Here is a 15,197-nt window from a genome sequence, read left to right on the forward strand (position 1 = left end):
AGTAGTAGTAGTAGTAGTAGTAGTCGTTGTCGTCCCGGTTACCTGGAAGGCTGAGGCATGAGAATCTCTTGAACCTGGGAGCTGGAGGTTACAGTGAGCCGAGATCACGCCACTGCACTCCAGCCTGGGTGACGGAGTGAAAGTCTGTCTCAAAAACATAAAAACAAAAAAAACAAGAATGTTACTTTACACTTGTACCTAATGATGCACTTTACATTGGTCACTAGGAAACTCAGAACCAAATTTGTGGACTACCCTTAATTTAATAAGTACATAAAACTTTAGGTAGCATGTATATTTTGTGTTAAACTCGCTAGTGGCTTTATCTTATTTCAATACCCTTATTTTTCTCTTATCCCCATTTTCTTTTCTTAAAACATAGTGTATTGGACATATCATGTGTTTTGGAACAAAGTAAAATACAAATAAATAAATAAATAAACTTTCTGCCCAAACAAGGCAGCATGCAAACCAGGAACTTGGTGGTAGCATGACATTTTCAATGAACCAAAGAGGCTCTGATTACTGTCTGTAGACTCCCATGGCACAATTATTAAGTTCATTAGACAGAGAGGAATCTGGATTCAGCTGTGACAGGATGGCAAATTAAATATTCATGGATAAAAGGAGGAGGCATTCAAGGTAAGATGTGCAAAGCCAATAAAAACAATCAAATGTGTAATTCTAACTTCTGTATGGGTTGATTTCCATGTGGGCCAGGGAAACCTTCCAGGACAAGCTCCTTTGGACTGCCTGGGTGGTTACCTCTTACAGAAAGTCAGCTGTATCCTAGGCATGGCTGGGAATAGTCAAACTCTTGTCTAGATGAATGGGTTAAAAACCACCTCTGATCTCTGGAAAGATTATTTTGCCTACTTTCTGATCATTTATTTATATTTTAGTATCTTCATTACTTTTTTGTCTTTTTAAAATTACAAAAATAGTTTAAAAAACTTAAAACTACAGCAGTAATACAAAGGCAATAAAATTCAAATAATATCAAAGTACATAAAATATAAAATCGAGCTTCCCTTTCTTTCCCTCTCTTCTCTCATTCCATTGCTCCTTCTCCCATTCCTCATGAGTAAGCACTGGTAGCTCTTCAGTATGAATCCCTCTGGATCTTTCCTATGCACATTCAGACAATATTTACATATACACACATACCACAAAAAGTCTGTGTATAGCTTTGTTTTTTAAAAAAGAATTTTTCTACTCACATTATTCTGTAACATGCTTTTTATAACTAATATATTGTGGATTCTACTTCTATATATACAGACCAACCACACTCTTTTTAATGGCTGCAGAGTGAATCATGAAATCATAGTAAACATATACTTTAATGTGTTCAGCCTATTAAGGAGCATTTATATTGTTTCTAATATTTTGATAGTATAAATTAGTATAAATAAATAAATATCAGATTCTTTTTTTTTTTTTTTTGAGACGGAGTTTCACTCTTGTTACCCAGGCTGGAGTGCAATGGCACAATCTCGGCTCACCGCAACCTCCGCCTCCTGGGTTCAGGCAATTCTCCTGCCTCAGCCTCTCGAGTAGGTGGGATTACAGGCATGCGCCATCATGCCCAGCTAATTTTTTGTATTTTTAGTAGAGACGGGGTTTCACCATGTTGACCAGGATGGTCTCGATCTCTTGACCTCATGATCCACCCGCCTCGGCCTCCCAAAGTGCTGGGATTACAGGCGTGAGCCACCGCGCCCGGCCAAATATCAGATTCTTATACCTGTGTCCTTTGGCTCTTATTTCTAACAGTAGAACAGCTGAGTCAAAGAGTATAAATGTTGAATTTTGATAGGCACTGCCACATTGCCTTCCAGAAAGATTGACCAATTATTGATTTACCAACAAAGATTGTCCTTTGTTCACATTCTTACCAACAGTGGACAGTCAGTGCTTTAATTTTGATAGAACTGATTGGCAAGAGCATGCTACTTATTTTCATTTATAGTTACCCAATCAGTAGTAAGATTGAGCTCATTTTCAGTCATTCCTTTTACTATGCCTACAATAAAAGACATAGCTGAAAGTATGGTTTTTGGTTTATTTCTTTTAGATACAGATGACCAATCCAAATAGTGATATTTTGAACTACTAATTTCTAAGAAGATTCACATTGGAATGTTACTTATCTCCATATTAGGAAAACCAGCCATAATTGAACCTCCAAGGTCAAATTGCATCTGATGTTTATTCTGGGATTCATATAATAGCCAAAAGTATTGAAAGACAAGAGAACTATATTCTTTTTTTACTTTTAAAAAATTTCTTCTTGAATTTGAGTTTTGGACTCAAAGAAAAAAAATTTCTTCTAAAAAAACACTGTGATACAAGTGCAGAACGTACAGGTTTGTTACATAGGTATATGTGCATCATGGTGGTTTGTTGCACCTATTGACCCATCCTTCCCCTCATTCTCCACCCCCCAACAGGCCCTGGTGTGCAAATATTCTGATGATGACACTAGGAGTTGCAAGTAAGAGAAACAACTCTGACCAAATTATGGAAAAAAAAATTATTAGGAGACTATCAGGAGCCCATTGTTGTGCTAATTAATGGGTGACTGGTCACCAGGAACCACTACCCTAGTCTCATATGGCTGGCAGGTCACCTCCACACGGCAAATGTTTTAAGTTTCTTGGTCTCTGTGCTTAAGAGTCTAATTCTAGGGGAAAGCCTTTAATTGGCCTAATGTGGGCCTCAAGGGAAGCCAGGCTTTTAAGGACAGACCCAAAAGACAAAATCCAACCAGAAAGAGATCCTTCTTTAAAAGGAAATTGGGGTATTGTCAGGAAGTGAAATGGATGCTGGTCAGAGAAAACAAAACAAACCAAACAAAATTATCCCTACACTAAACTTACCAATTGCCTTTTCTTCTCTTCACCTTGTAAACCTGTCAATGCCTACAGTTCCTGTAGATAACCTCATAGGCAGCATGCTGCCCATACCCAGAATAGGAGCCCAGGGACAGAATAAGGGAGACCATCTCCTTCCTTACAGTTTGTGCAATGCTTGCTCAAGTATGTTGCACTCTGCCATCCCTGGGATCAAAACATTTTAGTCTTAGAACAACTACCCTGAGAGGTTTTCATATTGACTTTCAGTCATTCTCCATTCTCCTTAATTATCCTCAAATGCGTAGAAATCCTGTGTTTCATCTATTCATTCATTCTTCTATGCAACCACTATTTATGGAGGGCAACCCTGTGCTAGACATTGTCCTAGGTGCTGAGGAAATAGCAGTGAAGTGGAAAGACATCTCTTCCCTGGTGAGGCTGCAAGGAGTAAGCAGAGCTGGAGTTGGACTTTAGATCTTATCTGAAAAGTCACAGGAAGCCACCCAAAGCTTTTGGGCAGGCAAGAAACATGATCAGATTATATTTTAGATACATTACGCAAACTGGTATATAGAGAATGGACTGCAAGGGGAAATGAACCAGGCCACGAGGCCAGTCAGAGGACCAGTGTAGTAGCTAGATGAAAAAAAGATGGTAGCCTGGATTAGTTTGGTAGCCAAAGAGTAAAGAGATGTGGACAGAATAAAGAGATATTTCTGAGGTAGAATGAATGGAGTGAGGTAGTGGGAGTGGCAGTGAAACAGGAAAGGAAAGAGTCAAAGATAACTGATATTTCTGGCATGAGTGGCCAAGTAAATGGTGACTACAATGGGTAACCCAGGAGGCCTTGGCTAGAGGGCAAGCAGAGTAAAGGATGAATTACCGTCAGGTCAGTCTGAGCACAAGTGCAATTCTTAAGTCAAGTGTGCAGTTCTCATATCACGTATGCAATCGAGTATCTAAATCTGAAGCTCAGGAGAGAGATCCAGCATGTGATGTCACCAGTGGTTACAGGGCCAAAGTGTTAGAAGACACTGACCAAGGAGAGTCCAGATTGAACAGAGAGGGACAGCAACACTGAACTTACATATTTTAAATGAAGAAACTCTAGAATATTTTGCCTCAAAAACTGTGAGTTCTGTATTTCATGGAACCCTACATTAATTCTTCTCTTCTATTGCATTTATTTTTTTTTTTTGAAATGGAGTCTTACTCTGTCACCCAGGCTGGAGTGCAATGACACAATCTTGGCTCACTGCACTCTCCGACTCCTGGGTTCAAGCTATTCTCCTGCCTCAGCCTCCGAGTACCTGGGACTATAGGTGGGTGCCACCATGCTCGGCTAATTTTTTTATTTTTAGTAGAGACAGGGTTTCACTGTATTAGCCAGGATGGTCTCAATCTCCTGACCTTGTGATACACCTGCCTCGGCCTCCCAAAGTGCTAGGATTATAGGCATGAGCCACAGTGCCTGGCCAGTTCTTAATACTGCCAGGAGTGCTTTAGAAGGCTAGGAATATGGGGCGAAAGATTAGACACCCAAGCAGTTGAAAACCACATAGAGTTTCGGTAAATATATGCACAATTTGAAAAATATATTTGCAAAAATCTAGGTGTCTCCGGTCTACTTCTTCCTATTAATCAAAGAAATTACTGAGCTTCATGGCCCAGTCTATGATCCTAGTTCTGACCGCTGCTGCCCATAAAGACCTCAATGAATTCCTCTCTGAGCTTCCAGACTTCCTTGGCTGGTGACTTGTTCCTCTTGGGATAGCTTTTGCCTGAGCTGAGCAGCCTGGCCCCCAGCTGTGCAGGGCCCTCTCTCCGGTGAGAGGAAACGCTTTCAGCTTAGTCTGTTAACACAAACATTCAAAAGCAAACATTCAAAAGCCACAGATCATGTTCGCATAAATAAAATAGGATTGAGAAAAAATTTGCCCAAGAAGCTAAAGGGGTGTTTAAAAAACTGCCCTTGCTTTCCAAGTAGGCAGGCAGCAAAGCCACAGCAATTCCAAAGGTTTGTGTGCTTGGTGGAGCTGGGTGGCTGCAGCCACAGGCCTCAGAAGAGGAAATGCCATCCCTGGTACAGGCAGGCAGCCAGCCCATGAGTCCTGAAAGTACCAGAGAGAAGCAGAAAGCAGGGAGCACAGTTAGGAAGTGTAAAGGGGGAGGAAGGCACCAAAGAGATAAATAAGGAGATTCTTCTCATTTAGAGTTCCCACCCCAGACCTAAGAGCCACAGGACAGAGCAATTCACTGTGCCTGACAGAGCTGGGGCTTGGTGGTGGGCACAGCCCAGAGTGACTAAGGCTGTCAGGAGGGGTGTGCGCCATCACTGAGGGGTGGAGAGGGGTGGTGGTGTCTGGGCTGAGAGATGCCTTTGCTTTGAAAGCTTTGGAGGAAATTAACTTTACAAGGTGCCTCCCTGTCTCCAAGAGTTATTAAAAGAAAGGAAGGAGCAAAGAAGAAATGGAAAAATGGTAATACCTCAGGAAGGACTGTGTGATCCCAACTGGAGGAAATAGGAGGCAGATGAAGTGACGAATGTGCAACTCTCCTAAGGGAGGAAGAGCTCTGAATGTGACCTTGTGCAAATGGAAAAAACAACAACAAATCCAACAGCCAGTGTGGCTAACGAGAAAACACACACACATGCAACCACACACACATACAGCCCTTTGAATATCTAGAAATGAGTGACTAATTAAATAGCCTAAAAACGTCCAAGTACATAAAGTTTCTGTCAGTACTCCTGTTTCAATAAACCAGGGAATGGCAGGAGTGGGTGAGTTACTATAAATCATGGGGTCACCAGAAGGTATAAATCTGGGTGCCTTTGAGAGTCATTATAGTTTAGGTTCATAGATAGATAACTAGGCATTGATTGCTCGTTCAGTGATAAAGAAAAGTACTGGATCTAAAAATTCTTCAAAAAAAAAAAGGGAATTCAACTGAAGCTACATATTTCATAGAGCACGAAGCCAGGTATTTTCCTGAATGTTAAAAAATTAGTATTTAATTTTTAAGAAAAGACCTCTTGCCTGACCATAAACAGATCAGGCAAGGCCACCTTGCCTAACTCTCACAAGTCCAGTCAGAGTTTGAAAGTGTAATCCCTAGAAATTTGTACCCGCCCAGATGACTCATGTACCCAGCAACTTCCTTACATTAAAAAACTGTGTTCAGGTGGGATGGCAAATCACAGTGGTTGGGAAATAATACATCAGACTGATAGGGTTTGGCTCTGTGTCCCCACCCAAATCTCATGTTGAATTGTAATCCTCAATGTTGGAAGAGGGGACTGTTGGGAGGTGACTGGATCATAGAGGCCAACATCCCCCTTGCTGTTCTTGTGATAGTGAGTTCTCATGAGGTCTGGTTGTTTACAATTATAGCACCTCCCCCTTCGCTCTCTCTCCTGATCTACCATGTGAAGATGTGCCTGCTTCCCCTTCACCTTCTGCCATGATTGTAACTTTCCTGGGGCCTCCTTAGCCATGGTTCCTATAAAGCTTGCAGAACTGTGCCAATTAAACCTCTTTTCTTCATAAATTACCCAGTCTCAGGTAGTTCTTTATAGCAATGCAAAAACAAATTAACACAGAAACAACTCATCTGCTTCATTTCTCTCTCTTCACTCCTAAGGTCTATAGTCCCCTAGAACTCCTTTAGATAGCAAGTCTATAAGGACTCTGATGCCTCTGGAGGTGACACTCAGATTGGCCTCCTAATGGAAGGAACACTTCTGCACCTTCCAGATAGGTCTGTGTTTACTCTACTGGTGAAGGAAACATCTCCAGCTGGTTTCTGCTCTCTCCATCATCAAAGGTGCTCTCTGAACCTTTTATAACTCTGCTCCTTCCAACAGAGAAAGCCTAAGAGGGTTGGGAATTTTCTTCACCAAATTTAGAGTATCCTCACTGACATACTTCAGAACAGAAACTGCCCAAACCAAAATATGCAAAAGTCATAACGGACAGTCTAGCCTAATTTTATTTTCAATATTTCTCATTATTTTGTGTGTGTATCAATAAATTTGCCAATTATAGCCACAGTATATTGAGTGTTTACTACATGCCAAATGCTTGACATATCATCTTGTGTAATTCTTAAAATAAGCCTATGAGATAGAAGCCATATTGTTTTCTTGGCTCATTGAGCTTAGAGAGGCTGGACAGTTTTTGAGAGGATAAGATTTGAACTCAATTCAAGAGTCAAGATTTGAGTCAGGATTTGAACTTAATTCCATTTAACTCTCAAACCAGTTCCTCTAACCAGTACACTGAATTGGTTCCCAGGGCCAAAGACAGTTCTATTTCTGCATAGGGAGAAATTGCTTAGAAATTCCATGCTCAGTTAGATCTTTGACTAGTATAATCAATGTTCTGTCTCTGATAGTTACCAGAAGTGATGTTGTCAGGACAAGGTCAGGACACTATATTTAAAAGTTGAATAATTTCCTAAATATCTCTTAATCTCTACTTGATCCATTTAAGCTCATTAATATATTCAGGCTACATCAATCTCTTGAGTACCAGATTCCATAAGTTTATTGCTTTATTCATTTTCTACATTTTTATGTTTCCTGAAGTTACTTTAGTTACATTAGTTCTAGAGAAGTCCTCATGCTCTATCATTCTCAGATTTAATAAATTGGCTGATAGAAACAAGATCCCCCCCAAAATCTCAACAAACGGGAATGATGGAATGAAAAGGATTAAGAATAAAGAAGGAATTGTGAACTGAAGTTCAGTTAATCAGCCAGTTAACTATGGAATGATGGTAAAAAAAAAAAAAAAGATGGATGCTGCCACTCAATGGTCAACCATGGGATGTGGTGATCTGAGGCTACTTTAATGGAAACATAAGGTCCAGGACAAATGGTGGATAGCTCCAGACCAATTCTACCTTACAAATATATTAAGTTCTATTCAAGACACAAAGCTTTAAATGGTACAAGGATATTTGAATATTAAATCAAAAGAGAATGATGAGGAAATGAAGTGATTAAAAACCAGTCCAGGCTGAGTGTGCTCACATCTGTAATCCCAGCATTTTGGGAGGCCAAGGTGGAGAGACCAGCCTGGCCACCACAGTGAAACCCCGTCTCTACTAAAAATTAAAAAATTAGCCAGGTTGGTGGTGTATGCCTGTAGTCCCAGCTACTTGGAAGGCTGAGGCAGGAGAATTGCTTGAACCCGGGAGGCAGAGGTTGCAGTGAGTTGAGATTGTGCCACTGCACTCCAGCTTGGATGACAGAGTGAAACATCATTTCAAAACAAAACAAAACAAAACACACACACACACACACACACACACACACACACAAACTAATAACCCACAGTCCATGAAAATAGACTCTGTGTGTGCATGTGTGTGTGTGTTTCTGTAAGGAGAAGTCACGTAGAGTAACTGTGTTGACACATTTGAAGGCAAGGAGTGGCTTCAGTGAGAACTAGAACCAAATGAAAAGAAATTTGAAGGAGCTCAGTATAAGGGAAACTTTTCTATCAGAACTGCCAAAATGGAATGCACTGTCTCAAATGATAAGTTTCCCATCATTGTGGGTATTCATTCAAGTAGAGGCCGGAAAACCACTTGAGAGATGCTTTGGAGAGAATTGTGACATTGAAGTGGCGGAAGGGTGGGGAGGTGACTTCATGATCTCTAGGGTTCCTTCCAGTTAAAAGATTCCACATTTAATATCCTCACCCTTCATTCACCAACTGGGCAATCCCTTAAAAAGTCATTTATCTCTTTAAGCTTTAATATTCTTTTCAATAAAAACATTACCTGTGACTTCACAGGTTTGATCCTTTCAATAAAAGTCAAAACCTGTAACTTCACAGGTTTGATGTGAAATACTAGTTATATTCTTCTAGGATTCACTGTAAGAATATTTATTAAAATAAAAAAATGTTCGTGAAGCATCTAAAAATCAATTGCCTATCCTCTGAGGCACACTGCAAGGCCCTAAACTAGTTGATCTTTATGGTTCTTTTGGTTCTAAGATTCTATAGATCCTGTGGTTCTGCAGATTTCAGCTGTAGAGGAGAGGACTTTGGAAAACGTGAAAAGACCACTTAAAAGAGGTGCTCATTTGCATTTCCTCACATCATCTAGATCACATGGGAAATTTTGTTGTTGGAAATGAGAGCACTCCAGAATGACTACAAAATGAGGCAAAATGTTTTTACTAGGATCCATCTCTCTACTCTGCTTCTAGGTTGATTCTCAGGCTAGCTCTCCCTTTGGCACCAAAAATGATTACAGTAGTTCTAAAGCTCACGTCCCTCCACATAAGTAAGCCCAATGAGGAAAAGGCGGCTGAGTTCCAGTATTTCTAGCAAAAGTCTAAAAGCTCTCTTTGGTATGGATTTACATTTCCATCCCTGAATCCATTACTGTGGCTAAGAAGATAGAATGGAGATGGGGGTATCAATCCAACCAAACAATATAGTTGAGAATGAGTGGAAATGGTTCTCAAAAGAAATTCTGAGTACTAGATAGAAGGAGCAGGCAATGCTGAACAGTCTAGCCTTTGGCTGCCTAACATCAATCTGTAACTTCCACACATACAACAATCACATTCCCTCCCCAAAGGGAAAAAATATAAAATCTCATCTGGTTACTGAAGCTAGATCCAAGCCCAATATTTCTGTGTCAGTGTGTAAATTATGTCAAGATTCTTTGTGGTTCAGTGATATGTGGGTAAATAATTTTAACCACACTTATAAATAATAAGAGAGAGAAAACAGAATTGCAATAAAAATTCCTAATTGCAAAGAGAAGTATGTGAATGTGAAACATCCAGTGGCCATCAGTCCTTATACATATTACAGTCTTTGTGGACATAAATGGCCAAGTCTTGCTATTTTGCAGTGAAATGAAGAACTGAGGCTGTCTTGCTTTCACTCTCCAAGAGGACCTCCCTTATCTACTATTATTTCTGTGTGAGAGCCTCTTCAGAGGGCTGCATGGCTTCAGCAGCCCACTGCTTGTTGGTGTAAATAGAGGTGTATGGATGATGGGGACTAGGTCTCTGAGGACTGATTTTAGCGGTTGGACAATCATAGAATATTGTTTTCAGAGCTGGGGGTTTCTCTGTGATAGAAATCCCTCATGATTTTAGTTGGCTCCCATCGATATGTTTCTGGTTGTGATGGTTAATTTTATGTATCAACTTAACTAGGCCACAAGGTGCCCAAACATTTGGTCAAGCATTATTCTGGGGTTTCTGTAAGAGTACTTTTGGAAGAGATTAGTATTTAAATTGGAAGACAGTGAAGCAGATTGCCTTCCCTAACATAAGTGGGCCTCATCCACACAGTTCAAGATCTATATAGAACAAAAATGCAGACCATCCCTCAAGTGAGAGGATTCTTCCTTCCTGATAGTCTGAACAAAAACATCAGCTCTTGAGGATCTTCAGCTTGCCAATAAACCCTCATCTTGGGATGTGGTAGCCTCCATAATTGTATGATCCAATTCCTTATAATCAATCTCTTTCTCTCCATATATAAGCATCTTATTGGTTCTATTTCTCTGGAGAACCCCAACCAACACTCTGGTCAATTTGATGGGTTTTTAATAAAACTTAGAGATCTACTTGATTTAATTTTTAAATTATTATTTATAATACAGGTTTCAGATGGCTATAATTAATGGCTCCATATTGGCTTCTGTTTCGGAGCAATACAAAGCAAAAAACTGGAGAGAGGAGGAACAGCTGCTTTCTCTTTGCTGGAAGGCTATACAGCAGCTGCATCTTTTCAAGGGGTATGGATGTCCCATTTGACAGGGTGGAGGGTATAACAAGAGGATTATAGAAGAGACTTTGATGAATCACACTTATCCCAGGCCCCCATCTTGTCTTATTGCACTTCTCCCTTCTCTCTCTTTTACTCAAATTAACTTTAGGAAGAAATATGGCTTTTCCATTCAGTCAAAGATTCAGATCACTGCTCTCAGTCGACTTGGATTGTAGGTCACAGGTGGAAAGTGCTTCTTGTTGCAAACTCGTTTCATTTCTTCTTGGTTTTTAAAGGCTTTGGTTTCAAAGTAAATCAGTCCCTTTCTTGCAAGATTTACAAAGGATTCAAACTGTAACCATTATGTTCCTACAGTTTGAATGTTTTGTCCAAGTCCCTTAGTGCTGCAGCCTAGGAGGCATATGGGTTGAAGGCACTAACATACATTAGACAGCAGAATAACCAACCATTATACTACCACAAAGTAATAACTGCCAATGGCCAAGTGTGATAACGACTATTACTTGTCCTACAATAACCATTTAATACTTCCCCTTAGAAAGAAGATCCACAGTTTTTAGTCAGACACATTGCTATGTAGAATAGAGTTCCTTCCATTCCCTTGCAAGTAAGAATGCCATGTGGCCAAATGAGATGTAAGCAAAAATGCTGTGTGCAACTTCCAGAAAGTGTTCTGAAAGGGACAATTAAGATTATATTTCTTTTATAGACCAATCTAATTCTTACTAATGTTCTAGTCTAAGATACATAGGTTCTTCTTACTATCTTGATTCAGCCATTTCTATAATCCAGAGACTGTCACTTGTGGCACTTTATTTCCTGGTGTCAAGGTCTGATAGAGTTCCAAAAAAAAAAAAACCCAACTTACTAAAACTTAAAAAAAAAAATGTATTAGTTAATGTAAGTGAATGCTCCATAGGGATAGATGGCTTGGCTTAATCTGAATCCAATCAGCTTCCTCTGAGTTGTCACCAGTCTTAGGCTGGCTCTCCTCACAGTAGTAAAAAGCTAACCCACTGTAAGCCTTACATCTTTATAGCAGAGGAGAGTCTATGCCTGTTCACTCTATTTTTGTGGTTTCCTCAGATTGCACTGGCTTAGGCCACCTGCAGTTTTGAACCAAACATATGGTCAGAAGAGTGGCATGCTCTGTCAGTTTAGCTGATGAAAACCCATCCAGGAGCTAGGTTGGGCTCAATCCCACCCAAAGCAGATGGCTGAGAACAGCCTGGGGGAACTTAAGATATTGTTACCAGAAGAAGTGGGATGCATGTTGGGTAGCCAACAACAGATTTTTACAATATACTTAAATGTAAGTTAGACTTTGTACCACCACTTGGATTAAGCTTTATAGATTCCTTACTATTCTCTGGAGAAATACTAAATTAAATTTAAGAGATTACAGAATATTTAAAGTATTTTTGGGTGAGCTAAGTTACAGGATTTTAAGTAAAGTACTTTTTGATGGGCTAAAGTAGCTAAGAATTAACTTGTCTTCCTTCACATTCCTAAGGAACATATATATCGGTCAGGGGAAAGGAGAATTTGACTGCTTAAAAAAGAAAACATCAAACCAATCCTTACAAATGCTCTTCTTGCCACCTAGGAAAGTGAGAAAAGAACATCTGGATCCTTCTCTCCCTTTGGTCCACATGCAGGTCAGCCATAAACAGTAGCTTCCTTCTTACAGAGTCCATCATCTGAAAGACTGGCTGCTCACTCTCACTTGGCTTTCCTCATTATCTCAAGGTTTCCATTTCCAGTGCTTGGAAGTTTGTTTGTTGAGGGTCCAAATGTGGCAGAAACAATTTACAGGCTTCTAATCTGCACTAGCTACAGAGGCCAATGACGTTGGCTAAACAACTGAGCAACCTTTCCAGGGAGAGATCTGAAGCAGAGAATTTGAAAAACACCTTCCAATCTGTCAGCAACATGGAAAAAGTTGCTGTCTCTTTTTTTGTTGGCAAAAACCCTAAAAGCACAGCATCACACACAGCATCTGGTTAACCAACCACCAATACTTCAAAACACAGGGATTGGACTCTACTGTTTTTCTTTAGGAACACAGAACAGCACAGTCAAGGGTTGGACCACAGGGCTCTTGGAAAAATAGAAGTTATTGGGCTTTAGGGACTGTCTTTGCACCACAGATTCATACCATATGGACTTCAACTATAATCAACTGTTGAAGAAGCCCAAAGAAATCGTGATACCAAGAGGTGGTGTGTGACAATCTCTTCTCAGAGTAAAAATAACCTAGAGTGCTTAGCAGAAACTTGGGACAAGTAACATTTTCTGAAATAAAAAATGAAACCATTATTTGATAGTCTCTGTATTACCTGAGGGAGATAGGAAACTTCCTTTTTAAACAATCACATGGCTCGGTTTACGTCTCCTTTGTTGTATAGTTCAGAGCATGAACACTTCCTTCTCTGCCATGAAATTAAGGCTCACGTTTTTCAAGGCCTTTCATTTGTCTGCTTTGGTGTTTTCATGGATGTTCTCCAACCACTCCATTTCCATTTATGAGTTTATTCCCAAGATTTCCAACAGGTCTTATTTTCAATAAGAAATTGTACTTCTCCTGTGGTTATCATAATCCTCCCCCTGAGCTGGACTCCCTAAATGTGTTCTGCCCAACGACTACAGTTGAATTCATCAGCATGCCAAACACACGTTCATACTGCAGCTCAATATAATGTCAACATGATAGTCATTAACAGTTGTCTTTGCATCCTTATATCCTTTCCACATGGGCCCCCTTCACCAGGTAACACCAGACAGCCATGTTACCTGAGGTCTGCTCAAACAGCTTTGAGCAGTACTCAGTTCAGCAGTGCATAATTCACAATGGACAATGAAACAAACTTGATACTAATATCCTGGAACCCAATGAAAGAAACTCATGTTAGAATTATCAGTTGGTTTCAAACTAATTGAAGTGATTGAAATTGTTATGCCCAAACCAGCCGAGTATGTAAAATGGATAAAAGATTCGAGACAGGAGCTAAACATGCTAGGACAAACAGCCTGCTGTCCAATGACTGAAGTGAAAAATCCAAAACAGAGCTTCACTAGTAGACTTGATCAAGCAGAAGAATCAGTTAACTTGAAAATGGGTTATTAGAAATTATCCAGCCACAAAAGAAAAAAGAAAAAAAGCATAAAAAAGAGTGAAGAAAGGCTAAGGGATTTAATCAAACACCATCAAGCAAAACAATGTATGTATTATATAGGTTCTAGAAGAAGAGAGAATGGAACAGAAAGTCTATTTAAAGAAATAATGGCTGAAAACTCCCCAAATTTGGGGAGAGAATTGGACTTCTAGATTCATGAATCTCAAAAGTTCCCAAATAAGTTGAACCTCAGAAGGTCTACTAAAGCAAATAATTGCCAAAAGTCAAAGACAAAGCATTTTGAAAACTGCAAAGTAACTCATCACATACAAGAGAGCCTTCATAAAAATATAAACAGATTTCTCAGCACAAAGTTGGGAGGTCAAAAAAGAGTGGGCCATATTCGAAATACTAAAAAACAACTGCCAGCAAAGAATACTTGGCAAAGCTGTACCTCAGAAATAAAGGACTTTCCCATACAAACAAAAGCTAAGGGAGTTGGTTAGCACTAGACCTGCCTTATAAGAAATGCCAAAGAAATTCTTCAAGGTGAAACGAGAGGATACTAACTAGCAATTTAAAAACATGAATCTATAAAACTCACCAGTAAAGGTAATATATAGTCAAATTTAAAATTCTCTAATATTGGTGAATTTGATGTGATGTGTAAAAACTTTTATCTCAGTATAAACTTAAAAGATAAACATACTAAAATAATTGTAACTACAATAATTTGTTAATGGGTATACAATATTAAAAAAATGTAAATTGTAACATCAGTACCTAAAATGCGGAAGAGGGGGACAGAGAGTATAAGTACAAATTTTTTTGGTATGCAATTGATGCTATTATAGGCTTATAAGTTTTTTACAACCATAAGATGTTTTATGTAAACTTACGGTAATCACAAAGAAAAAATCCTGTAGTAGATACAAAAAAGATTAAGAGAAAGGAATCAAAGCATACCACCACAAAAGTCATCAAGTCACAAAGAAAGACAGCAAGAGACAAAGAAATGAACAAAGGAGTTACGCAACAGTAAGAAAACAATTAAAATGGCAATATTAAGTCCTTACCTATCAATAATAACTTTAAATATACATAGGTTAAATTCTCCAATCAAAAGATAGAATGGCTGAACGATTAAAAAAACAAGATCCAACTAAATGCTGCTTACAAGAGACTCACTTTAGCTTTTAAGAAATAGGAAAGCCAAATGTGAAGGGATGGAAAGACATTTCTTGCAAATGGTAATCAAAGGGTGTAGGTTATACTTGTATCAGACAAAATAGGCTTTAGCTAAAAAATTATCAAGAGACAATGAAGGTCATTAAAGTGATTAAAGGGTCAATTCAATAAGAAAATAGAACAATTTATTTGTTTTTTGTATTTTTGAGACAGAGTCTTGCTCTGTTGCCAAGGCTGGAGTGCACTGGAGCAATCTTGGCTCA

The 15,197-nt window shown here is 39.2% G+C and overlaps 1 protein-coding gene across 1 annotated transcript in view; it reads right to left on the minus strand.

Annotated features, from left to right (window-relative positions):
* Positions 1–1,087: 1,087 nt before the first annotated feature.
* The window catches only part of ZNHIT6 (zinc finger HIT-type containing 6), a 74,740-nt gene continuing 60,630 nt past the window's right edge, over positions 1,088–15,197 (minus strand). The window contains exon 10 of the mRNA XM_064372589.1: positions 1,088–1,128. Within this exon, the coding sequence (XP_064228659.1) occupies positions 1,103–1,128 (26 nt within the window). The 3' untranslated portion in view covers positions 1,088–1,102. The remainder of the gene's footprint in view (positions 1,129–15,197) is intronic.

The sequence above is a fragment of the Aotus nancymaae genome, unplaced genomic scaffold (genome assembly GCF_030222135.1).
Source record: "Aotus nancymaae isolate 86718 unplaced genomic scaffold, 86718_ANA_hifiasm-v0.15.2.pri h1tg000007l, whole genome shotgun sequence".
Taxonomy (NCBI): Eukaryota; Metazoa; Chordata; class Mammalia; order Primates; family Aotidae; genus Aotus; species Aotus nancymaae.